This window comes from Melanotaenia boesemani, chromosome 14, assembly GCF_017639745.1.
Source record: "Melanotaenia boesemani isolate fMelBoe1 chromosome 14, fMelBoe1.pri, whole genome shotgun sequence".
Lineage (NCBI taxonomy): Eukaryota > Metazoa > Chordata > Actinopteri > Atheriniformes > Melanotaeniidae > Melanotaenia > Melanotaenia boesemani.
Genome location: NC_055695.1, coordinates 26,373,646 through 26,398,446, shown reverse-complemented (window position 1 = coordinate 26,398,446; position 24,801 = coordinate 26,373,646). Strand labels below are relative to the sequence as shown.

The window sequence follows — 24,801 nt, the reverse complement described above, 5'->3', positions numbered from 1 at the left end:
AACAGCTCCCAGCGAACCCCAACAGACTCTCTCTGTGAGCAGTTTGCAGACCACTTCAGAGGTAAAATCAGCGCCATCAGATGTGGTATTTTCTGCAACCAGAACACGAACACATCTGAGTGCTTGCTTTTACCCGAGGAAACACTGGACAGTTTTGTCCTGGTTAATGCTGAGATCCTTGATAAAGTTTTCTCCACAGTAAAACACCACATGTCTTTTAGACCCAATTCCCACTTCACTTTTTAAATTATTTTATGGATTTTTAAAGACAAGCTTTTATGCATGATAAATTGCTCTCTTCAGATTCATTCAATTTTATTTTTATTTATTTTATTCCCCTAGCCTATTTATTTTTCTATGTTAACCCATTTTTTATTTATTCTATGCTTTTATTCTATTTATAATATTTTTAGGTTATTTCTCCAGCGTTTCCCCGAAGGGGGCTTTCTGCACCGGGGGCTTTCATCGGCTGTGGCTGCTGCGGCTCTGTCCTGCAGGTTCTTCAGTCTGGTTGGGTGGCTACCTCTATAAATAAAGACTGATTGATTGATTGATTGATTTATGAGACAGTGATAAAACAAAGAAACAAAAACTCAATAAAAATAACATACAAGATAACAGACATTAACAAGTCACATTACTTTAAAAATTTCATATTAAAGTTAATATGATGAATAAATGAATAAAACATTTATGAGATGGTGATAAAACAAAAACAAAATGCTGGCAGATCCGAACTGCACAACGGTACGCGTGGAGTCAGAAAAAAAAAAATTCAATTTGCTACATCAGTTTACACAACATAGGTGATTATACATAACATTTACCATTTTACAGGCTGATTGAATCAGATGATGTGGCTCCATTATCAGTTTGGCCCAAGGTAGAGATCTCTGCATTGCCCTCTGCTGATGGAAATATTTGTTGCCTGCGCAGCTCTGTCTCAGCTTCCTGAGAAAGATAGAAGTTAGTGTTTTTTTTTTTTTTTCAGTGAACATTGGTATTTCAGTCTAAAAGTAAAGAATAAAAAACAGGCTTCTGTCATCAGAATGTTTTGACAATGAAGTTAAGGTTTATAGGTTAACCTTGATACATTACAATTACAGATTTAACCAAAATCTTTCTCATCAAGCCCATTAGAATAATTTGCCATGAAGGTGTGTCGGATTAAAAAAATTTAAAAAATTTAAAAAATTCTCAAAAGCTTTACAGCCGTTCCTGAAATGTTTGCGTGTGAACTGCAGTTATACCTCCTCAGAGTCTTTTAGGGCTTGCATGATTGATGCTATCACAATGTATGCCAACATAAACTGAGCAATGATGACAAAACTTGAAAAGTAAAGGGGAGAGACCCAGAAGAAAAAGATCTGACACTTGGTGTCATCAGGCCGGCATTTCCTCATTGTGTCCTGCAAAGCACAGAGTGAAGTTTTGTTTATTAACAAAGTTTTTCTAAAATTAAAAGTTTTAATCAAAACAGGAACACTCAAGTGTCCAAAACTGTATTTATGTGAAACACACAACTAAATATTTAATTTAAACAACACAATTAACAAACTTTTAATACCGTTTAAAATACATAAAATACCTCATTATTTGTGCATTTGTGTAATTCTTTAATTTTAAATAGTGGCTGCAATTCAAGTGTTTGCTATAAGTGACAACATACTGTATGGTAGATGGTCAGGCTATGAGCAAAATAAAACCATCATACTAGGAGTTTGCATGCATGCATGTGTGAGAGCATTCATACTTTCAAAATCCCACTCCAGTTGTCTCCCGTGCACACTTTGTAGAGTGTGAGCATAGCCATGGGGACGTTACGGAAGTTGCTGTTCCGATGTAACCCCAGACACGGATAATCAGGAGAACATTCTGATCGACACAGAAACAAGCAAAGCAGATATCCACAAGATGATTTTTCTGTTTGAGTAACGCATCTTCTGCTCTACAATGTCAGTGCAAATACGAAATCAGCTACTGGATCCAGCAGCGTGTCCATATTTTTGTGCTGTTTCATGTCAGTAGTGTCACTGACCTAACTCGCCAAAGAGCTCCACTCCCAGCACACCGAAGATAAAGATGATTACCAGGGAAAGAAGACAGATATTCCAAACCTGGAACAAAAGCATATGTTAAATTCTCTGGTTACCAAACCAAAAAACCCAGAAGCTAAATTTTCAAAGTATTTTGTGCACCTTAAAGGAAGACTGCAACATTTTTAAACCTTGGTCCCAAAGTACATGAAAATGTCTCATTATTTGTGCAAATGCAGGGCAACTTGTATAAGCCTAAGTACAGAAAAGGCAAAGCCAGAGTGAAACTAAACACGGAGGACAATGGTTGGCAGTTCTCTTTGTGTCTGCTTTTTTTCTTCTGTCCTCGTTTGCTGGGATTCATCAGCTTAAATACAAATTCCTGAACATGATAGAAGAGTTCACACATAACAGCCATGTGACCTTAATAAACAGTGTTTTTTTTTTGTGTTTTTTTTACCTGAGACAGAGTCTTGTTAATGGTTTTGAGCAGGATTCTTAGTGTTTTGGCCTTCAGCACTAGCAAGAAACACAGGAGTTGTTGTTGTTGAGAAAATGTTCATGTTTATGTACATGTATACACACACATAAACAGACCTTCATAATGAATAGTAAAACAAAGTTCTCATTGTTCAGTGCCTGTGTGTGTGAACCTTGAGAGAGCCTGAGGATTCTACAGGCTCTTAGTATGCTGGGATTGAAAGGAATGACGTTTGTCATCCTTAACTGGGTTAGAGCCATGCTGACGATGGAAAGCAAGATGATGATGATGTCCAGGAGGTTCCAGCTGAACACACAAACATTGTCAGGGACTTAGAGCATAAGAAAAGAGAACAGCGACGCTACTCTTTCTAATGTATTACCAGTCTTTTATGAATGTCACTACACCCAACACCACAAGTTTCAGTAGAACCTCAGTGATCATGATGATCATGAACACATAGTTGAAGCAGTCAATGACTTTGTTTATGACCTAAAATAACACACACACACACATCATTGTTACAACCATGTCAAAGGGTTGATGTTAAATCAGACTTTGAACTGTCTACGGTGAGTGTGTGCATGTGTGTGTTACCTCTGGCTGGTTATAGTGTTCGACCCCCATCAGCAAAACATTGATGATAACGATGACAGTCACTGAGAGTTCCAGGGCTCTACTGGTACATATCTTATATAAAAAGGTGCCACATCCAGGAACCTTCAAAAGATGGCGTTTGCTCGCTCTCTAAAACAAACAAGCCAGCATGTAAATCACAAAAAAATTTAAATATGCAAAAACAGGAAATATGCAACACTTGACACATTCAGAGATGCTATTATCTATAGACATAAAAAAATACCACCTGCTTCTCAGCTAAACCAGCTGTTTGGCCTTACCAGGTGACTCCCCTTCAATCCCCTGGCTTCCACTCAGACGTTCTTCGTTTCTCAACTCTTCATCCTCTTGTGTCTGGATCAGCTGACATTGGTGAAAGGTCTGGACCATTACACCGATGAACATGTCCAACAAGACGAAGCTCATCATCATGAAGGAGAGGAAATAAAGCAGAATCCATTTGTTGTAGTTCTTAATGGGCTGTAAGTTAATGGGGGAAGAGATAGTCAGGGTTAATGTGGTAACCCCAAGTCAGGGTTAGATTTTGACTGCACTCCTATATAATTTTTTAAACAATAGAGCCCCTTTAAAAGAAATTAATCCAACAGCAATTTCTGGTCCAAGTATTTGCAATCAGAAAAGGCACTGGAGACACAAGAGATGGTCTCTTTTCCTTTTATTGACTGATTCTAATGGTGATGAGTACTAGATGACAGTTTGCACTGATCACTGGACATGATGATTGTATAAAATACCTGCTGGTCAACTCCTACAGCATCCAGTCCATCATACATGATGCCTCTCCATAGCGATGGTGATGCAACTCAGCACAATGAAGACGACAACTATATTGTCAAAGTACTGGTGTGAAACAGCACGCTGGCACAATATGCGGAACCTGAATACACATGCATACACACTTTAATTAAAACAGCTGTAATCAGTTAAATATTAAAAGAAAAATAAAGATAGTTTAAGAAAAAAAAAAGCCTCTGGGCACAGTCTCTGTTTTCTGCTTACAAAACACTTAAAAAACTTTAAATGACTAATTTTGACTTTGGGTTTGTGAGAATGGTTCAAATATATCCAATAGGATATAATTATAAGAAGTTATATTAAGCCAAATTTAATTGAAATCAGTTAAAACCACCAGCATCTGAATAAAGAAAAAAGCAAAAACAGAGTACCACAAAGATTCAGATAAAGTGACATTTGTGAAAACAGCTACATCAAACCATAATTTTCAGAATAATATTTTATTTACATTTGAGATGGACTGTTACCCAAAACATCAAGTGCCGTGAGACTGACATACCTGATGATGACCATGGTGAAGTCGAAGAGGTTTGTTTGATTTACAAAGTACTGCAGTTGGAATGCCAGGATATTTAAGATCATCTCAATTGTGAACAACACTGTGAACATTAAGTTACACACTCCTAATACTCTTGTCATTTCCTGAGGCGGCAGGAGAAAAAGATGGAAAGAATAAAAAAAAAAAATTTAAATAAAATGGCAGCTTTAACAGATCTCTGCATTTTAAAACATTTGTGGTGTTTTCTCTCACCTGATCATGGTGGTCAACAGCCATTTCGATAACATTAAGGACAATTAAAACAGATTGTATTTTGAAAGCAACTGCCCTCCACCATTCGCTTAATTTTCCCAAGCAGACCAGGTGAGTACTCAAGCTGAAAGATAAGGGAATTGGGCTTTGTGATGCATGGTTATTTACGCAGTTAAATCTCTGCCTATGGTGTAGCCAGTTGTGTTCTACTCTTACCAGTGACATATTTCCCCAGTTCTCTTCGCCAGTCCAGGATGGCCATCTAATCAAACTGTTGATAAAAAAAACACAGCAATAAATTCTATTCTGCAGCCATTTAGCAGACGCTTTTATCCAAAGCGACTTACATTTGATCATCTGTAAATGGGGGAAGAGGTTGTTATATTCGAGGTGAATCACAATACAACTGAATGGATGTGTTTATTCAATGTTTAAACTCTGAAATGACAGTTTTAATTACTCACTCACTTTAAAACAGGGATCACCAACTCCAGTCCACAACGCCCACTGTCCTGCAGACTTTTGATGTTTCCCTGCTTCAACACAACTGACTCAAATTAATGGCTCAGTGGCAGACTTGTGCAGAACTTGTCAGAGATCCATTTAATCTGAACCAGGTGTGTTGCAGTCGGGGAACATCATAGGATAGTAGGCCTCCAAGATCAGGGTTGGGAGTCACTGCTTTAAAGTTTTGAGGTGGCATAAGCAGCTAGCCCAGTATCTAACCTTTTTACGAATCGAGCCAGCAGCTTGATGACCTTGTAGAATCGGACTTTGAAGTTGATCACAGACCCATACACCTTTTTCCTTCCTTTTTTCATGGCCTCTGAGAAATGGGAGGCGATGACGACAGTAGCAACGTTCATCAAAATGAATGAGCCCACCTGATGAGGAAAGTAAAAATTAAAACATGAACTGAACTAAATTTATTAAGGGACAAAACACTAGCTCAGAGAATTTCCAACTTTGTTACATTAATAAGTAAATATTATAGATTTTTAACTGCAATATATATTCACAGGGACTCAATTTCTTTGTTTAAACATTTGTTTTTATTTATTCATGAAGTCATTCAACATTTTATTTTATTTTATAAAACTTTGAGGAATTATGATTTTGTACCAAAACATAAAGACCAGTTGGTACTTACAGCAGTCATAAGTATAAACGGTATAATACTCCAGATGGAATGAGTGTCCATCACGAGGTACATAATATCCGTCCAACCTATAAGGGTGATGACCTGGAGGTACAGAAAGCAGTAAAAGTCAACAATCTTCAGAAAACCCAGCTAGATACAGACAAAGATAGATTTCCTAAACTGTTACACAGGCTTCAATATTTCCCTAAATAACTAAGTAATTAGTGGAAATTATTTCATTTTAATCAAGTTGTTATTGACATTCATCTAAAATAAAAATCATAAAACGCTGAATAAACTAATTTACTGAAGCTGAATCAACATAAATGACATGATTTTTAGTGCAGCACACACAAATTACTTGATCAACCAAAACGCACACACACACACACACACACACACACACACACACACACACACACACACACACACACACACACACACACACACACACACACACACACACAGAGTTCCTGCTGCAAAGTAGCTGAAAAATCCATTTAAGTTTGTCAATTAGTCTAAGTAAGGTGAACTTGAAATCGTCTGGTGTAATGAAAATTAAACACATCACCACTGATTTACTAAGATTTGATCACATCAAGTTTCTTGCACAACTTCATGACAACATACTCAGATATCTTATTTATTCTAAGTTCAGCAAACTCAAACTTAATTTTTTTGAGGCAACAAATTTGCATTTTTTTTTAAACTAAAAACCAACTTGTTAGATTTGACAGTTTACCTGGAAGACTGTGATCCATGCATTTACAATGTTGTCAAAGTTGGTAAATCCCATGTTGGGGTTTGGACCATCAGGGCGACAAACATTGTAAAACAGGTTCCAGTTCACACAGTCTCCATCACTTGGCCCATCCGTCGCAGTGACTCCCCAGTTACCAGGTTTATCCTGGTGAGGAGCAGCCAGCGTGCAGATATTCCCATGCTCCCGGTAAGGGGGAACATCTTTGCAGTGGCGCTCCCCAGTCGAGCTGTGACGTGAAAAGACGAAGGGAGCTCCTTGATCAAAATATGGACTCAGGGACAAGTTGTACATTCTGGACTGAAAATAAAAGGAAAACAAAGAGACAAAGAGACTTTGGCTACAGATGCAGGAGTGGCATTTCCAATATTAAACTTTAATTTGTTCCAGCTTTACAGATACAACCAACTTATAGAAATCATCTTGTTTCTTGCTTAAAGATGGATATTATGTTTCAAACTAAATGGTTTAACTTGACAGTGTTTGAGTTAAATGTCTGCAGCCTAGAAAGAGAAAAAACTGAAGGAGTAGACCAAACGGTACTTACGTCACAATGTCCTCTCCCAGGAAGCAGCGGTTGCGCAGTTTTCCGGTCCACAGGTTGACTCCCTTGACACCAAAAATGTGGATCACATGCATCAACAAGAGGAAGACATGTCCAAGCATGGGCAGGATGTCGACGATTATGGACGACAACAATTTCAAACCTGCACAGATGAACATAAGAAGACAAATTCAAGCTTTCATACATTGTAGCCAGATGTCCTTTGAAACTGCTAATCTTCAAAATTGAAACTCGCAACTAATTACAGGTTTTAGTGACAGACTGACATCATCACAGATAAAAAAAAAAAAAAAAAAACTTGGTCAAACCTTGGTGAATGATAATAAAATAGTTCAGTATTTGAAGATTTATGTTTAAGATACTTCCCGTTAATTTTTCTCTGAACTACAGAGAGAACAGCATCTATTTTCCCACCAGGTTCTGTAAATAAATCTGACTTACTTGGCACTCTGCTAATTAGTCTCAATGGCTTGAGAGAATGGCCAATTTCCAAGTGGATACCAGAAGTAACAAGAAAGTAGTCCAACAACCTGAGGAGGCAGTCAAAGACAGAAACAAGAACAGTTTAGTTCCAGGTATCTTTGATTTAATCCAGAGTGATGATAAATTTGTGGTTGAAAAACATTAACTCCGTCAACGTTTGTGGACGTTGTGGGTGACAGCTCCAAATAAAAAATAAAGCTGGACTTTACCATTTCATTCTACACTGTCAAGATGTTGAAAACTAAAGCTGTTCTCGATGGAGAAACCACGAAAATTTCAAAGAAAAGTGTCTTTTTATTAGAAAACTCAGACATCATGGAGTTGTACACAACACGGTGCATCACCTGCCTGCGCGCAGTGAGACGGTGCACTTTGGTAAAGTTAGAAAGATATTCACAGATTCGGCTTTTTCAGGTTGATAACTCATCAACGGAACATTGCTTTTAGAAAACCAACACAACACTGCAATCACAGCAACACAGACTGCAAGCTACAATCGCTACAGTTATTGGATTTCAGCCAGGTGTAAATACCCGACCACATTTTGAAGTTAAAGCATTACTCTAATAAAGGAAGTCTTCTGACTTTGCATCTTCCTCATCTTCAGATCAAAATCGGGGCAGAAGTCAGATAAGAAGAACATTTTTAATAAGAGATATAAATGTAATGGAACTGAGTTATCCAGAAAAAGAATGTTAAAAATACACAATAACATAAACCGCAGCCATTGCATTAGATGCACCCAGTCCATTAGGCCACATCTTAAACCTTATGGAAAGTCACAAAAGCTAAACCTGCACTGATTCAGGCCAAGCGCTGACGCTGGTCCAAACAAGAACATGAGATGTGCCAGCACAGAAGCATTGCCTGAAACAACATCATTCCTCTAGTGAATATTTTTGAAGATTTGATGACTTTTATGTTTAATACATATTTTCACAAACAGATCTCATGTGATGCCTGTGGAAGGTGGTTCCACCATGACTTTGTTTGCCAACCAAAGATGGAGGAACCATTCAAGTGTACGGCATGCTGAACATAATGGAAGCATAAAAGGTGGAGTTTTTGTATGTTTGTTTGTTGTAACTGTAATTTAACCGTTTAACTGTTAAAGAAATGTTCTTGGAAATATGTAAATTTTATGTGGATTTACAATATTTTTTTTAAGTTTCAACAATAATATAATTATTTTATTTTCATTACTGACAGACAACTTCAAGTTCTATAATCTTATGTTTTACTGTAAGGCTTTGCTGTTATTTTATTTACTGTTATACTATACTGTTTCAAAACTGTGCAATAATTGATTATTCATTTTACTTAAACTGTTTTCCATTCAGTAAGTTAATGTTTTACCAAATGATGAGTGAGAAAAAATATTCAATATTCCAGTATTCAATAAAGTTTGTTGTAAAAATCTGAAACATGTTTGTGTCTCTTTTTGTGCTGAAAAAAACCTGAAGTTTGTGGCGTAAAACCAGTTTATGGCTCAACAGTTTGCTTGTAGTTTGCTTGTCAGCCCTACCATTTAATAACGGAAAGTCACTGCAACCTTAAATATTATTTCTTTAGCCTTAAATATCAAATCATTTTTTTTACTGGTTCTCAAAAGATTTAAAGGTAAGTAAAATGTGGTAATACTCTGTTTATACAATGCAGACTTTATAGAGCTAATATTCTTATTTAGATGCAGTAACTTCCAGACCAATTAGATTTTCTTGGGGATTCACATATTTAGTATAATAAACCCAGATGACTGAAAATTGTCAAAATGTGTAACTTTGGATGTTTCATTCTTTCATTTGACTGCACTAGATTCTTAACAGATTAATGAGAATACTTGGTAATAACTACTTAAAGTTGTTGATGGCATATACATGACAGAATTATGTCAAATTCAAAACCATTCAAGTTTATTTAGGCATTACCTGCAACCAAATCAAGCCTCTTACATGTATTTTCTAAGTTATATAAAATATAAAATCAATGTTTAATATTTCTTAGTATTTACCTTAGTTTACTATAACTCATACAAGAGTATGATGTCAGTATTATTTAATTTCCTCTACTGAGGGATAAATAAAGTCCTCAATAAAGTTGGATGCAAAGTAGTAAAAAATATTAAAGTGATTAAACTAACTAGATATCTCTCTTTCAACTAGATGCCCAAACAACCAGCAGTAGACAGAGATTCCCTTCTGGAAGTTCTCTGCTCATCAAAAGAGGCCATACTACTGGGAAAGGCAAGCATAGCCACTCCTAGAGCCAGAGTCTGGACAGAGCTGAGTGAGCAGCTAGGAAACAGGATCTCTGCAAAGGCGCTGTATACCATAGTCAAATTAAACCAATACAGTGTCTGGTCAGCTTTAGGGTTCAGTATTCAGAACAAGGATCCAGAAAATTACTACTACAAAATTTTGAAGCCTGTCATCTGGACTCATAAAATGAGCATATTTGGAAAGAGGTTAAAAGCCCATGCACATTTGTATTTAAGAGAGCCAATGTCTATCCATCACAGACAACAATTTATATATCTATAAAAGGCTACTGCAAAGAGTGTCTTAGCCATCTAGACATTCAGTGTGAGAAAGAGCCTGCACTAAACAGCCCAATGGTCCTAAAGTGCAAAATAAAAAACACTGATGAATCCAAGCACACAGGTCAGTCCAAGCGCTTCATGTCTAGACACTTGCGTGTGCAAGTAGCTACGTTTTTCTGCCACTACTGGAGTCAACCACAAATGCATGTTTACAAGACACTGTCAAAGAAATCTCAGCAGACAGCGTGTTTTGATGCATCTGGCTCAGTGGTGAAAAAATTGGTGAGACCAAATGGCTCCTCCGGCCACATCTTCTTGTATCAAGGAGTCCTGACAGGACCAAACAGCTCCAGTGTACCCGTCGTCCAGATGTTGTCAGAAAGACATGATGCTGTTGCAACTGCTCAGTGGCTCACAGAGTGGATTCATGCAGGTGCACCTGTGCCAAAACAAGTTGAGTGATTTTTCTCTTGCTTTTCTTGGTGCTCTGGTGAAGGCTTTTACTCATTGTGACCTCAAGACTTACATCAACGAGTGCTTTGGTATCTTACAAGGAAACCAGAGTGCAAAACGGCCTCCTTGTTTTGTCAGAGTTGATGTTGCACACTGCATCAAGATGATCTGCCAGTGGGAATTCCTGAAAAACAAAACCCCACGCATAAAAGATTTTTTTGTGAGGGCAATAGCACAACTCATTAAATCACAATCCCTGAAGCATGCAAAAGAACTGATACAAGCCATCACTCAGTGATACAGAAGGCAATGATAACTCTGGAGTCCCTCTCACATCAGAGATATACCTGAAAGCCCAGATTGCAGAGGAATCTGTTATTATTCCAGATGCAGAGGGAAAACAACTGGAACAAGCGGATCCATGTGATGCGATCCAGACTGACAGACAGTGGGTAACAGAAATCTGTGAGGACAGCAGGTCGCTTGCCATGGCTAATGGGGATCGAGACAATATCCACTATCTCCCTGAGATCATTCCTCAAATGATAAGATTAGTCAGCTACTTACCACTGTGGACAGGAGTGATGGTCCCTTTCTAATCCTATCTCTCTGCTTGTCCTGAATGGCTTCATGCAGATCCATCTGTGAAAGCAAAAAAGGTGAATGTGGGATTATTAAAAAAATGGAAACAACCAACAACCTGTGAAACTCGGCAAATTAAGCACCTCTGTGCTTAACACGTGTGCATTTGATGCTTTTTGTGAGTGCTTATGTTGTGCTTACGGTGACAGTTGTTCCTTCAAAAATGTTGTTAGCAGTGAAGTCTCTAACAACCAAGTCCTGCAGCTGGTAAAAGCCATGGCTACAGAAGGTGTAGCCCAACAGACATACCCACAGAGGGCAGAGCTGCCAAGAGGGATGTTTGAAGCTGTCCAGTTAAAGTCTGGTGGCCTCCAGGTTGATGCACATTGTCACATCTCAACTGTAATAGACAAGACAATGAGGAATATTGCAAGTGTTTCCAACGTTCTAGGTTAATTAATGTTAGATATGTCCTGTTTTCTTTATTAAAATATTAAATTCTTGGTGTAACCAGTATGTTAAATTGTGCACATAAAGCCATTTCAGTTTCGTACTTTTTGCGCGATCATAAGTCATGTCTAGTAGCTCCTGTCTTACTTTGAACTTCCTCTACTCCGTAGGTTACAAGCAAGAAAGCTTTCTGATTCATGCCAGTCCCTTATTTTCTAGTTGGTTGACACGTGGTTAACGTAGCTTTAAAGGAATATTAACAGTCAAGAAGCAAGTTATTTCTCCAATACTTTAACAACAATTGACTACTTAGAAATAGAGGAGAAAATGGCGACATTTAGGGCTGCACGCCTTTGTATGCTGAAACTGCAGCAATATCACGCCAAACAAATGCAGTTTACTCATAATTACCGGTGAAGTAATGAAATTTAAATACTCACTGGTTGCATGGACGAACTTGGTCTTGAAACAGGAAAACCCAGACTTTATCTTTACAAAAAAAAAAAAAAGTTCACCGTGTATCAGAACAGTGCTCCGCAGCGGCCACTGAATGAGTGTGGAAAAATCAGCCGGACTAAATAATGACCAATTAACCACCAATTAACCGCAAGAACAGCTCCCTTCAAAACACACTCCATCAACTAATTCAGTAACAATTTAATGCAATGATTGACCCATAAGAAACTTGTCACATTTTAAAAACCAAAACAGCACAAACGATTTTTTTTCAGCACAAACCAACACTAACGCAGCACAAACGATTGAGACCATTTTTGTTCAATTGGGACAATGTGGAAGGCTGGGTGACGTCATCGCCTTATAATAAACTAGTCATATCTTAAAAACCAAAGCAGCATAAACGAAAATTTCTCAGCATAAACCAGCACTAACGCAGCACAAACGACTGAGACCATTTTTGTTCAATTTGGACAATGTGGACGGCTGGGTGAACTTAGATTGACCTTAAAAATATGTTTTAATATCTTAAAAACAAAAGCAGCAAAACGAAAAATTTTTCTGCACAAACCAGCACTAACGCAGCACAAACGATCGAGACCATTTCCACTGTGTTTTCGGTGGGGTGGGGGGCCAGCTTCACGTCTGCCAAGGACCTACAGTTGTCTCAAGTAATCGCTGGTTCCTCGCAGTGAGAACAGAAGGGCCCCGCCCCACCCGAGTTGCCCCACACAGGCATCCAGGCACCAGCACACGCACCGCACCGAGCGAGCTCAGCCGTCGGTAACGGAGAAGATGGCTGAGCGGCAACAACAGAAACACGAAGGCAGGGTAAAGATCGGCCATTACATCCTCGGCGACACGCTCGGAGTGGGGACATTCGGGAAAGTGAAGAGTTAAGTCATGTTTTTGTGTCATGCGGAGCTTAATGTGAGCATTTGAGGCTGTCAGGCGGAGTAGTTAATGTGAAGTAGTGGCCGTGCCCCCCCTTCTCGACGCACCGTGTTGAACTTGATAGTAAGCAGTTTGCGTAACTCACCGCTTTACGGGCAGAAATAAGATTGAATTTGGGCCGTAAGTGCGCTATGAGAATCCGACCATTTCAAAGTCACATTCTTCCACCAAAGCCCCCTTCTAGCCACAGTTACCAGCTATAGCAGGTGTAATTACCTGGAGGGCAACAGAGATGCAGAGTCACGCTGTCATTATCATTTCGTAGCATTAAACAGTTCAGACTTATGATATGGTAGGTTTCTTTACCCCGTCTTGTGGGAAGGGACGCCTGAAGCTTTCAGTCTAACCGAAACCCACAGTGTGAACCTAATGTAGTTAACAGACATTAACGTACCGAAGCAGCGTTGCTAGTCCTATTAGAAACCTCGCTACTTGGCAATGCTAGCTTGTTCAGTGCCTGCCAAGCTGGGGAAACCGTTGACACACGCCAATATTTAGTGGAAAATCTTACAGCAGGATATTAATTCAGTTTTCTTAGCTAGTGTTTTGGGCTCTCTGCATGACCTTGTGAGCTTTCTAACCCCGCCTGTTTCTTGAGTTTGCAGTTGAATGGATGCTTTATGGATGGATGTTAGCTTACAGGGTGGCGTTAAACCACCTGCTTTCACGGTTGCATTCTTATAGGGACATAATTATAAATTATTCTAGCTTTATGCTTTTTTTAAAATAGGAAACCACTTAAAAATAATTTTAGATTCATGATATATATACCGAATTAGATCAATAATAACAACAACAATAATAATAATAATAATAATAATAAAGAGTTTGCAATGATATATATATATATATACATATATATGTGTGCGCAGTTCATCCTTCTGTTATCAAGGGTTAATAACAGATTTTGTTTCCCTGTGTTCAGATTTTGCAGCTGCAATAACATTTTGAACTCACGCTCAGGCTCCAGAAAACTTAAACACCTCAAAGACACGGCCAGAACACAGGGGCTATGTGAGGGCTGAAAACATTAGAAAATACACATTTTTACTGTGTTATTAAGTTTCCAATGCAATAGTTCTTCTAATCCTTTCTAAACCTTGTGGCCCTACAGCCTGTAAACCAGCTGCTGTGTTTTCCTAAAATCATTGGTCTATAGTCTGTCTCTCTCATGTGTGTATTCTGTTCGTAGTTGGGGAGCATCAGTTGACAGGCCATAAAGTGGCTGTGAAGATCCTGAACAGACAGAAGATCCGCAGTCTTGATGTTGTTGGAAAGATCAAACGAGAGATCCAGAATCTCAAACTTTTCAGACACCCACACATCATCAAACTGTAAGTGGAGGAAGACAACACATCTTTCTATCAGATGTAAGACTTTAGTTCTGACAGCCTCCACATAGGATGACTTAGCTGTTGTGTTATTCTTGTGGTGCAGGATTACTACTATGCTGTCCTCTGTGTTTACTGTGCTCTTTCCTGTTTGTTTATTCCTGTTTATTTATTACTGCCGGTCAGTATTGAGCATGCTCATTGCATCTATGATCTAGAAAGCACAAACATACTAAAGCACACTCACACACAGGCTTGGACCTAGATAAAGAAACCTGCTCTCTGGTCAGACGTTGCTTTAAATCCTGCATGACTAAATCCTTATCCTTGGCAGATGTATGTTTTGCTTTCGCTATGTCCACCATCTTATGTTTCCCCTGGTCTCTTTCCCCTTGTCAGTCCATTCTTTTTGTGTCTGTCATTAATCTCTGTGTTATTTTTAGGCCTGGGTTAGGGTTAGTCCGTACTGTAACACTCTAAGTGATGGCAGATATGTGAGCTGTCAGGTCACAAGCAGGAGTGTTGGGAAACTCTGTCAGAAACATACTGTACACTCATAAATGCTGGTGCACTGTCACATGCATTTTAGGCATGGTTTCGGGTAATTGATACAGACCCAGGAAAGTTAGACTCATAACGTTTTGCACAAGTTTATAGAAACACAATGTCAAATGAATTGCAGAAATTGCACTGAGTGCTCCTGCGTGCAAGCACTTTTACTATAAAGAGTATTAAAAACTTTGAATGTGTGCATGCTGGACAGAAAAGTGGAGGAGTTGTGATTTGACTTGTGTTTATTTCCCACCCCAAAGGCTACACATGTCTTGCTGCAGTCGGCTCTGAAACAGAAACAGATTGTGATGAAGTGCAGATTCGCCCAATAGCAACAATTCATGAGATGGGGCCTGCAGTTTAATATGCTTGACCTTTATGAAAGGATTACCTACACTCAGCTGTCCTACATCAGTCAGCCGAGCTGTGTCTCTGTTTCTGTGTACTTACACTGTGTGTGAGTTTGTATTAATAAAATAGGTTTTAGAGTTTTGATTAAAAAGAAAATTGTAAGGACAAATCAGGAAGCAGGCTTAAAATTGTAGAACGAGTTCACATCATTACAACTGTGTTGTTCTAGGTACCAAGTTATAAGTACACCGACAGATTTCTTCATGGTCATGGAGTATGTGTCAGGAGGGGAGCTGTTTGACTACATCTGCAAAAATGGACGGGTAAGGCATTTTTATTAATTAATTGACCGGTTAAATACATGTATTCATAATTCTTTGGTTACATTAGACCTGAAATTAGTGTTTCATTGAATGAAAAGCAAATCACACCCTTGTTCTATCCTAAGGTTTTATGTATTAGAGCATAAAAAATCTGGTCCTTACCTGATCTTGAAATGAAGTAAATACATGCTCAGATAAAGAGCAACTCTTGTCAACTTGAACCAAGATAAAATGCAGTATGTGTAACACTAAATCCACCCTTACTGTCTCCATAGTATTAAAAAGGGTAAGTTGTATCTAAGTGCTGCTAATCAAATACACACAAATAATTTATCAAACGTGAGCTTTAAAAAGAGCGTTTTGGCAGTTTGCTGGTCTGCAGCATAATGGTGTGTGTTAACAAAATGCCAAGGGGGAAAGACATCAGCTGTGACCTCAGAGAAGCAATGGTTGCAGCACATCAGTCTAAGAAATAAGGCCATTTCCAAAGAGCTTGAGTTTATTCAAGGTCTTAAAACATAGTAGAGAGAAGAGGATGTCCCAGCAGGTTCCTCCCAAGGTCAGACTGTGTGATCAGAGAAACTGCAAGCAACCAAAGAGCTACACTTCAGACTCTACAGGCTTCAGTTAGCAAGTTAAATGTTCAAGTTCACGACAGCACAGTTGTGGCTTGTTTGGATAGTTTGCCAGCAGAAAACATTTTCTCTCTAAAAAGAACATGCAGCAAATCAAGGTTTGCAAAGTTGCAGTGAAAACTCCAGACAACTTTGGGGAACAATGCCCTTTTGGGCATTATGCCATACTACATGTCATAAAGTTTGGCAAAACTAAACACAGCACATTAGAACAAACACATCATGTCCGCTGTAAAGCACAGTGGTGGAAGGGTGATGATTTGGGCTTGTTTTCCAGCCTCAGGACCTGGACAACCTGCAGTCAAACTCTTTATAAATTGGCTTAAAATGATTATTCCCTTAAAGTGCCTTGAGATGACTTTGTTGTGCATTGGCACACAATTGAAATTGAATTGGAGTTAAAGAATTCTTCCAAAGTATTCTGTAGTCAAATATGAAATCTTGCAGCTAAAGCTCAGCTGAATCTGAATCAGCTGAAAAAATAAATGAATGGCAGAAAAAATAAATGTGTTGCAACGACCCAGTTAGACTTCAACTTTAAGTTACAGTGTATTTAAATTGGATTTAAATGTTTGCGAAGAAAAAATCTGAGAGAAGACTAAAACTATTCCCCAGAAAGCTGTTCCCAGTTTTTTTTGCTTTAGTGTCTTTCAGCTCTACACTCCCAGTGTGCTGTCTACCATCCTGCAAGCTGCATTTCAAGTCAGTGCAGGCTGTATTCAGTGAAAAATCCAGGAACAACCACATTATAGAATCCTTAAACAACTGTCAACATACTGGAGCCTTTAGCCACAGCTTCCTTTGTTAGTGTTGCTCAAAACAAAACTGAAGCAGGACTAAATATTTACATAGAACCACCTACTGTATGTACCGGTTCAGCATAACACAGATCATTTATCCAGTTCTTTTTCGTTTCTATACTTTTCAGTCACAGGTCATTACATGCCATGGGTCTGTAGAGTTTCCTTAGACCCATACCTCAGTCACACAGTTTTGTATTTTTGAAGTTAAAATCTAATCCTTTCCTTTCATTTTCTGTCTTTCAGGTGGAGGACACGGAAGCTCGACGTCTCTTCCAGCAGATTATCTCAGCTGTAGACTACTGCCACAGGCACATGGTGGTACACAGAGACCTCAAACCCGAAAATGTCTTGCTTGATGCCAACAAGAACGCCAAGATCGCAGACTTTGGTAAGACCCCAGAAGAACACTAAGAAGGAGAGACAAAAGAACAGAAGGATTGTTTTAGTATGAAAGAAGTGGAAGAGCAGAAAATGACAAGACTTGTTCAGAAGTGAACAAGAGAGAGCTGTTTGTGGAGGAGCAGACTGGAGTTACTAAGTAATTAAACTATTTAATTAAAGCCAGGTGATGGTTTGTTGGTGTTCATTTTTCCAGCTGAAGAGGAAATGCCTGATGCAACACGATAAAAAAAAAAAAAAGGGAAATATTTTCTAAAACACATGAGGGCCCTTTTGCGCGGCAGGGTACGAGGGGTGGAGAGACGTCCCTTAGCAACGGCCAGGTCTCATATCAAGACTGGCAGGAAGCCTTGAGGCCCAGTGTCATCTGATAGGGAAGGAATCGAGGGGGGTGTGGCAGATGTGTCGAGCAGGAGGAGCGTTTTAGCTGAGAGCATGAAGACACTGGTGAGCAGTGAGAGAAAGTGCTCTGGGAGCTGGGATAAAAGATAAAGTGAAGGTCAGCAAATCGCACAGTGTCTGATGTGTAGTGTTTGGCACACGCCCTGGCAGACACACAGAGGCTCATCCAATTAGATGAGCTTTGTGTTCGGAGCTTAGAGTCTTGGCGGGCAAAGGAGGATAAAGATCTCAGCAGTGTCCACAGCGTACACTGTAGCTCTGCCTGGCAGTATTCACTGTAAACCGTCTGTGTCAGAGGACCAATAGCAATAAAAAATGATCACACAGGAGTCTTTCTTCAGTCTCTTTTACTGTCAGAGTAAAGACAGTTGAATATTAACGTGTGCTTGCCTTATGATTGGCCAACAGGACTGTCAAACATGATGTCAGATGGGGAATTTCTACGAACTAGCTGTGGCTCACCCAACTATGCAGCTCCAGAGGTCATCTCAGGAAGGTCTGTGTGGTATATGTGCAGTCACATGCATGATCAAGGCGACATTATTGAATAACCTGATAAATATATTCTGTTTAATCATGTTTCTGTAGGTTATTATTAATTAGTAGCTTTACAGGGTGGCAGACATTTAAAGATGACAATCTTTAAGTGTGTCTTCAGATACTGCAGTGATTGTAAATTACATACTATCCAAAATCCTTTTTGATCATCAGTAGTGCCTGATTATTGTTTTGGCTCTCAACTTATCAATGAATCAGCTGATTGTTTCAGCTCTAATCCCACTTGTCTGTGTTTTTAGGGTAATTGTTCAGTCACTATTATTCAGGTGGCTTGGCTGTGTGGATTACTGCTGGCAGGAATGTGTGCCACACATGTTTGTTTTTACTTGTGCATGCATGATTCCAACAAAATGCATGAAAAAAAGATGCTTCGTAGCAATACAGGAGGTCAGAGACTCTACAGGGTACTGGTAACTTCACATAATCGTCACATTGTGTTTCATTTATCGAACCCTTCTCATGTCTCTTCCAGGCTGTACGCGGGACCAGAGGTGGACATCTGGAGCTGCGGGGTGATCCTGTACGCCCTGCTGTGTGGCACTCTGCCCTTTGATGATGAGCACGTTCCCACACTGTTTAAGAAGATCAGAGGAGGCGTCTTCTACATCCCGGAGTACCTGACCCGCTCCGTGGCCTCGCTGCTAATGCTCATGCTGCAGGTGGATCCACTTAAGAGAGCCACCATCAAAGACATCAGGTACTAACCCCTCCTCTGTTCAGTCAAGATGCCTCTTTTATCTGCTGTGCTGAACACTTTCCTATACTCTTCTTACCCATTACCCTGTGTTTACCAATGCTGACCCTCTTCTCTTTGCTACCAAACACAAAAATCTCAGTTCTGTCTTGATGTAATATTAGAAAATTCTCCTTCATCCAGGTGTTTATTTGCTCCAGATACTGACACAGTAAATCTACTGGACTGCAGTCGTTTTTGTAATATTTGACCTATATATATATTACTACAAAAAAAAAAAAAAAAAAATCCTGCTGTGACCTGACAACTGATAAATAAAATAAAACATTTCATTTATGAATAGCAAAGTCAGTTTTGTATCGAAATCAATAATCACTCTCTAATTAAGAGGCTGTGCTCTTTTAATCCAAGAACCTAAACAATGATGTTTATGAGAGATTCGTCCAGCACTGTGGGTCAAACAACACAGATGCTCACCACAGCAAAGATGCTTTCATTATAATCTTGTCACTCAACAAACTTCTACATGGAGCCATGAAGCTTAGTAACGAACCGGCTCAAGTACTCAAGTGCATTTCAGAGAAAAGCTGCATTTACTCAACCCAACATACCCTGTTTAATTTTGTGCAACTTTCTTTAGCTCTGTAAAACGTAAAGGAAACAGCAGACAAAAAAACTAACCGATTAAAATACTGTAGGTAAAAATATAACTGTGCCTTGTTCCAGTTTGTAAGGATTGCTCAGAGTCAGGTTGAGTTTAATCCAGCTGCAGACGATGCCCCCAGCGGGAGTGGAGAAGGAGGGGCACATGCGCCAATTGCTGAGGTTGCTGCTCTAGGTGTCGACATGTTGCTGAAATCATCCAAGTTGCTGGAAGTGGTTGATTCTTGCAGTGTGACACCTGACACACATTTCTTCATTTTGTTGTTCAACTACTTCCTTTTGTCCATTGTCCAAAGGTATCAGTCTGTACTACTACTTCATTGAACCTAGCCAATGACTGAGTGCCAAGTATTGCGATAACTGAAAGAACACACACATATGCACGACTTGCAGATATCTTGAGGTAAGTTCATGTGTGTGCTGAAAGCTCACACACATGAACTTTTTATTATTATGACAATTTAGTACCAATTTTTAATAATTAATAACTAAATAGAGCCCTATCCCACACACAGATTAATATGTTTGACTTTAAATGCTCACATATTTCACCTTTTTGTGTCGACTACTCTGTATTCATTGTTAGATTTGGGTTGCACTCACGGAATTGTCGGGTCATGCTGTGTTTTGTTAGGGAGCACGAGTGGTTCAAGCAGGACCTGCCAGGCTACCTGTTTCCTGAAGACCCGTCGTACGACGCCACTGTCCTGGATGAGGAGGCTGTCAGAGAAGTGTGTGAGAAGTTTGAATGCACAGAATCTGAAGTTGTGTCCAGCCTCTACAGTGGAGATCCACAGGTGTTAATGAGTTTTTACTGCTGTAAAGTTCAGTAAGAATAAGTATTCGGTGAGTTACCTCTTGTCTGTCTTCCCTCTGTCCATGCAGGATCAGTTAGCAGTTGCCTATCACCTCATCATAGATAATCGTCGCATCATGACCCAGGCCAGTGAATTCTACTTGGCATCCAGTCCTCCGCAGGGCTCCTTTATAGAGGAGGGCATGCCGCTGCCTCCTGGGGTCAAACCCCACCCAGAGAGGATGCCCCCACTCTTGGCTGACAGCCCCAAGTCCCGTTGTCCCCTGGATGCCCTCAACACCACCCGGCCCAAACCGATGGCAGTAAAGAAAGCCAAGTGGCACTTGGGTATCAGGAGTCAGAGTAGACCTTATGATATCATGGCTGAGGTGTACAGAGCCATGAAACAGCTCAGCTTTGACTGGAAGGTAACAGAATATCTCTTACACACACACAGGCTTGTACAGCACACACTCAGGCCTGCAAATGACTGTTGTTTTGTGTCATAGGTGGTAAATCCGTACCACCTGCGAGTACGAAGGAAGAACCCAGTGACAGGAAACCTGGTAAAAATGAGCCTGCAACTCTACCAGGTGGACAACAGATCCTACCTCCTCGACTTCAAGAGTATCGATGGTAAGTGAGAGGCAAAACTGATCTTCACTGAGTTTCTGACTGAATACACTACCAGTCAAAAATTGGGACACACTGCCATCATATGTAATGGGAAATCATTAGAATTACATACTTTAGGATAAATACATGTCAGCTGAGCCAGAGGTCCCCCGCTCAAAATATTTTTTTATTTTTTTTTGTCACTGCCTAAAATATGAATCTGCATATTAAGTTTTAGTCTGTTTTACATGGCGTTGGTTGTGTTGAAAAAGTTAAAAACTTGTGTGGTAAGTTACAGAGTTCGAACAAATTACTGTTCCATATTGTCATTTTTCTTATGCCATTAAAAAATTCAGTGTTTTTGAAAGAGGTCTGACATATCTTGTTAAATCAACACAGAAATGTTGATTTTATATATTACACACACACACAGATATATATATATATAGTACTTTGAAGGAGAACAAAAACATTTTACCCATATTATTTTGTACAATTTTTGTATCAAATTCTCTTTAAAGATCCATCGTTAAAATAAATAAATTAAAAGAAAACGAAGAAGTAAGAGGGGTGGAAGGTTGACAGACAGTGGGAGTTGTGAAGCACCTTTGTGCATGTTTTTCATTTTAAATCTTAGACTGTTGTACAGTGCAGATTATCTCCAGCCTGCGTGGTAGTGTTTGTAAAAAGAGCAGTATAAAAATATGAAGCAGGTAACTCCTCTTTAATGAGTTCTGTGCTGCAACCCATAGATGACATCATCGAGGCCGTTGGCTTTAAATCGGGGTCGTCCACCCCCCAGAGGTCAGGTTCCACCGCCGGTCTCCACAGACCCAGACTAAGCATCGATTCTGCAAGCCCAGCGATTGATCTGCCCCTGCTCAGCTCCTCTCTCCCTGGATCCCTGTCCGGTAGCTCTCCTCAACTCACCCCACGCCAGGGATCACACACCATGGACTTCTTTGAAATGTGTGCCAGCCTGATCACCACACTGGCACGCTGAGACCTGCTGATTCTCAACCTTCCTGAAACCTGGATGTCAGCGGGGTTTTTAAGCTAACTGCAAATCTGGGAGGTAGGAAGTTGTAGATGTTTGGAGTGACCTCCTCTTTCTGTTCTCCAAACGGCACCGTGATAAGCAATACCCATGTGGTGTTGACCTCAGGTGAATGGAGAGAGAAAAAGGGAGTAAAATCAGAGTTTTGTTTTTGATACAGTCATTGGGTTAAATCCCGGTGGTCAAACAATGGGCCACAGCTTGTGAAAACTGATTATAGGATTTGGCTTTGTTGATGAACTTGTAGAAGTCAGCAGAATGAAAGAGGACGGAGTCAGCAAAGATCAAGTTTAAGGTCACTCCTCCAAAAACACCTTTAATATTTCATTAACCGCTGAACCTCGTCAGCAACCGTAACATCCTGCAGAGTTTGCCTCAGACACTGATCAGAGGTCAGTTTTGCAGCTTGTCTCGCATGAGATCGGGGCGATCACCGTTAGAGCTGAGTCACACAGAATTCTATGTCAGGTTTTATATGGTCTGTAAAAAAGCTCGTTTTCCATGTATATTATAATCATATTACATAGCTGACAATGTTGACAGAGTTATACCAAATAACAGACTTTATACATCAGAAAGATTATTATTATTATTTAGGTATCAGATCCATATTTATTTTTTTGAAAGATTGTTTTTTTAGGTACTGTAGTTATATTATTTTAGGACTACATCACAAAGTTTTAACCTAATTTTTAAATAGATTGTAGATGATAAATGAATCACCAGAGACAGCATGATGGTGCAAAATATGAAACTTCTTTTGTGTAGAACACACATGCACACCATGTCACATGGATTTTGCTGCTCGCTATCTTTGTCTTGCAAATATGCAACACTCACAGAGCTCGTAATAAAGCAGCTGCCGCTCGGCTTCTCAGTGCTGCTCCAACAGAATGCAAAGTAATAAAGCAAGCAAAGCAGACCTGTGACTTCAGAACAGGCAATCAGTCAAGTATGCAGTAATCTTAATCACAACAGATGTCTCGTGATGCAACAGGAATGTTTTAGTGTAGCAAACATTGTCACATTAAGCCTTTTAAGTAGTGAGAAACACCACAAGAATTCGAAGCATTGAAATGAATTTTCCATGAATGACTTCTACACATTAAACACATTCTTCTCTGACAAATCTGCAGACTTCATCAGCCATACGTCAGTTGTTCTGTAACCAGATAAGATGTTTATAGAAGTGAGAAAGAGTGGTGTGAGATGGTGTGCATGTGCTACAGCAGAGCATAAGCCACAGAAACCTTTCTCCAGTTGCCTTAAAGAATGCAACACAATAATTCTACCCATGTATACGAAGAGTGTGTTTGAGTCAGAAGTGTGTGTCACATGTGTTTTTACTGACTTTACACGGGTGCGTCAGGATTTTGGTCAAACTGTTGGGAGGTGTCGACTGAGCTTGTTGTCACTTTCGTTTAGCCGTTCTTTTCTGTTCAGTCTGCACTCTAAAAGTCCTGGACTGAGGTCGGCAGTTTGCAGATTTACTCTTCATCGCACCGCTCTCTCTGATTGGACAAAGACTCTGTAGTTAGTGTTGATGAACAGCACAGCTTCAGCACTGATATAAATGTTCTGCATCGTCCTGTAAGATTGCATTGTTGACATGTTTCGTATTGCAGTCATATTTCATAGTTGCTCCACTCTTTTTTGGCTAATGGAAAATGAATGTTGGTGCTGAATTTTCTTCTCTAAGTTTGCTCTCTTGGTTTTAATCATCAGTGTTTAGGTGGAGCGTACACAACGATTGCCTTTCTACTGTTTGCAGTACAGCAGAGGTCTGAGGGATTGTACTGTAATTGTTTTTCTGTTTACTGGTGTCTCAAATCTTTACAAAACACTGTACATATACTGTTAAGTGATAGTTAAAAGAAGAGTAAAAATACTGTACATAACTGCAGCGGTACATTTTTTATCTGTCATTGTTATTTTCTCAGGATGGAAGCATGCGACTGGCGAAAGGACAAGAAGGCAGGGTTTTTTATGACGAGTGATGTGAGTGAAAGTGTCAGTGGGAAGATAATTGAGGGTTACTGGGACAAAAGAATTCAGACATAAATGCATAAGATTATAATTGCAAATGGTTAATATTGAAGCAATTTTCATGGACCTGATTTCTTTAGAGTTTGTTTAGATATTTAAGAATCTTGTTTAAGAGCTCTTTTGGGACTTAAGTTGATGTCATTTGGTTCATTTCAGTGTTAGGGAGATAACTTGTCGGTTTAGATCTTCCCCACCAAAAATTCAATAATGTTTTGTGTTTCTGAGCTGAAACACCAGCATTATACCCTCCTCTTCCTCCTCCCTGAAGACATCAGTGTTATAGAGCGCTCGGTTTGCCGAGCACTGCAGCTCTGAGTCACAGACGCATCTGCAAATTGGGGAAAAAAAAGGAATATAATAACCGGCGACTGAACTTGCTAATCTAAGGTGTTAACCAACACAGCATCAAAGTAACTGTGAGGAGTTACCCCCCCCACACACACACACCGTTGCTCAGCTTGATGTTGACAGAAACTGAGCTGTTTCTTTGC

The 24,801-nt window shown here is 39.5% G+C and overlaps 3 protein-coding genes across 8 annotated transcripts; 1 reads left to right on the top strand and 2 right to left on the bottom strand.

Annotated features, from left to right (window-relative positions):
• Positions 1 to 705: 705 nt before the first annotated feature.
• On the bottom strand, positions 706 to 3,249 carry LOC121652516 (voltage-dependent T-type calcium channel subunit alpha-1H-like). The gene is made up of 8 exons (XM_042005309.1): positions 3,115 to 3,249; positions 2,900 to 3,009; positions 2,690 to 2,823; positions 2,497 to 2,555; positions 2,039 to 2,117; positions 1,754 to 1,875; positions 1,251 to 1,409; positions 706 to 951 (listed from the first exon to the last, which is right to left on the bottom strand). Exons 1-8 carry the CDS (start codon positions 3,142 to 3,144, stop codon positions 832 to 834), a joined length of 813 nt encoding a protein of 270 aa, XP_041861243.1. The 5' UTR covers positions 3,145 to 3,249; the 3' UTR covers positions 706 to 831.
• LOC121652517 lies at positions 3,140 to 11,608 on the bottom strand. Its single transcript, XM_042005310.1, has 13 exons — positions 11,427 to 11,608; positions 11,211 to 11,285; positions 10,717 to 10,827; positions 7,610 to 7,698; positions 7,151 to 7,310; positions 6,741 to 6,898; positions 5,429 to 5,586; positions 4,919 to 4,973; positions 4,703 to 4,826; positions 4,451 to 4,593; positions 3,891 to 4,033; positions 3,417 to 3,615; positions 3,140 to 3,264 (listed from the first exon to the last, which is right to left on the bottom strand). The coding sequence occupies exons 1-8, from the start codon at positions 11,501 to 11,503 to the stop codon at positions 4,965 to 4,967; spliced, it is 837 nt and encodes a 278-aa protein (XP_041861244.1). The 5' UTR covers positions 11,504 to 11,608; the 3' UTR covers positions 3,140 to 3,264; positions 3,417 to 3,615; positions 3,891 to 4,033; positions 4,451 to 4,593; positions 4,703 to 4,826; positions 4,919 to 4,964.
• Positions 11,609 to 12,792: 1,184 nt separating this feature from the next.
• prkaa2 (protein kinase, AMP-activated, alpha 2 catalytic subunit) lies at positions 12,793 to 23,455 on the top strand. Of its 6 annotated transcripts, none has more exons than XM_042005307.1 (11): positions 12,974 to 13,026; positions 14,011 to 14,099; positions 14,278 to 14,419; positions 15,549 to 15,642; positions 17,324 to 17,468; positions 18,290 to 18,377; positions 18,912 to 19,136; positions 20,431 to 20,593; positions 20,682 to 21,020; positions 21,102 to 21,228; positions 21,960 to 23,455. In XM_042005307.1, the coding sequence occupies exons 4-11, from the start codon at positions 15,583 to 15,585 to the stop codon at positions 22,208 to 22,210; spliced, it is 1,398 nt and encodes a 465-aa protein (XP_041861241.1). In that variant the 5' UTR covers positions 12,974 to 13,026; positions 14,011 to 14,099; positions 14,278 to 14,419; positions 15,549 to 15,582; the 3' UTR covers positions 22,211 to 23,455. The 6 variants fall into 6 exon arrangements, with proteins under 6 accessions (XP_041861236.1, XP_041861239.1, XP_041861238.1 ...); XM_042005303.1 differs by lacking the exon at positions 12,974 to 13,026 and adding an exon at positions 13,384 to 13,652; XM_042005302.1 differs by lacking the exon at positions 14,011 to 14,099 and having other exon boundaries at positions 12,793 to 13,026.
• Positions 23,456 to 24,801: the final 1,346 nt, after the last annotated feature.

Bases quoted from the DNA above. Each gene is read 5' to 3' on its own strand.
- LOC121652516 (XM_042005309.1), bottom strand. From the start codon at position 3,144: ATGGGGGTCGAACACTATAACCAGCCAGAG. The intron at 2,556-2,689 runs GTTCACACACAC...GTTTCTTGCTAG, and splicing joins AATCCTCAGGCTCTCTCAAG to TGCTGAAGGCCAAAACACTA. The intron at 1,876-2,038 runs GTCAGTGACACT...TGTGTCGATCAG, and splicing joins GGAGCTCTTTGGCGAGTTAG to AATGTTCTCCTGATTATCCG.
- LOC121652517 (XM_042005310.1), bottom strand. From the start codon at position 11,503: ATGGCTTTTACCAGCTGCAGGACTTGGTTGTTAGAGACTTCACTGCTA. The intron at 11,286-11,426 runs GTAAGCACAACA...TTGCTTTCACAG, and splicing joins TTGAAGGAACAACTGTCACC to ATGGATCTGCATGAAGCCAT. The intron at 6,899-7,150 runs GTAAGTACCGTT...TTTTCAGTCCAG, and splicing joins CTGGGAGAGGACATTGTGAC to AATGTACAACTTGTCCCTGA.
- prkaa2 (XM_042005302.1), top strand. From the start codon at position 12,927: ATGGCTGAGCGGCAACAACAGAAACACGAAGGCAGGGTAAAGATCGGC. The intron at 20,594-20,681 runs GTGTTAATGAGT...CTGTCCATGCAG, and splicing joins TCTACAGTGGAGATCCACAG to GATCAGTTAGCAGTTGCCTA. The intron at 21,021-21,101 runs GTAACAGAATAT...TTTGTGTCATAG, and splicing joins AGCTCAGCTTTGACTGGAAG to GTGGTAAATCCGTACCACCT.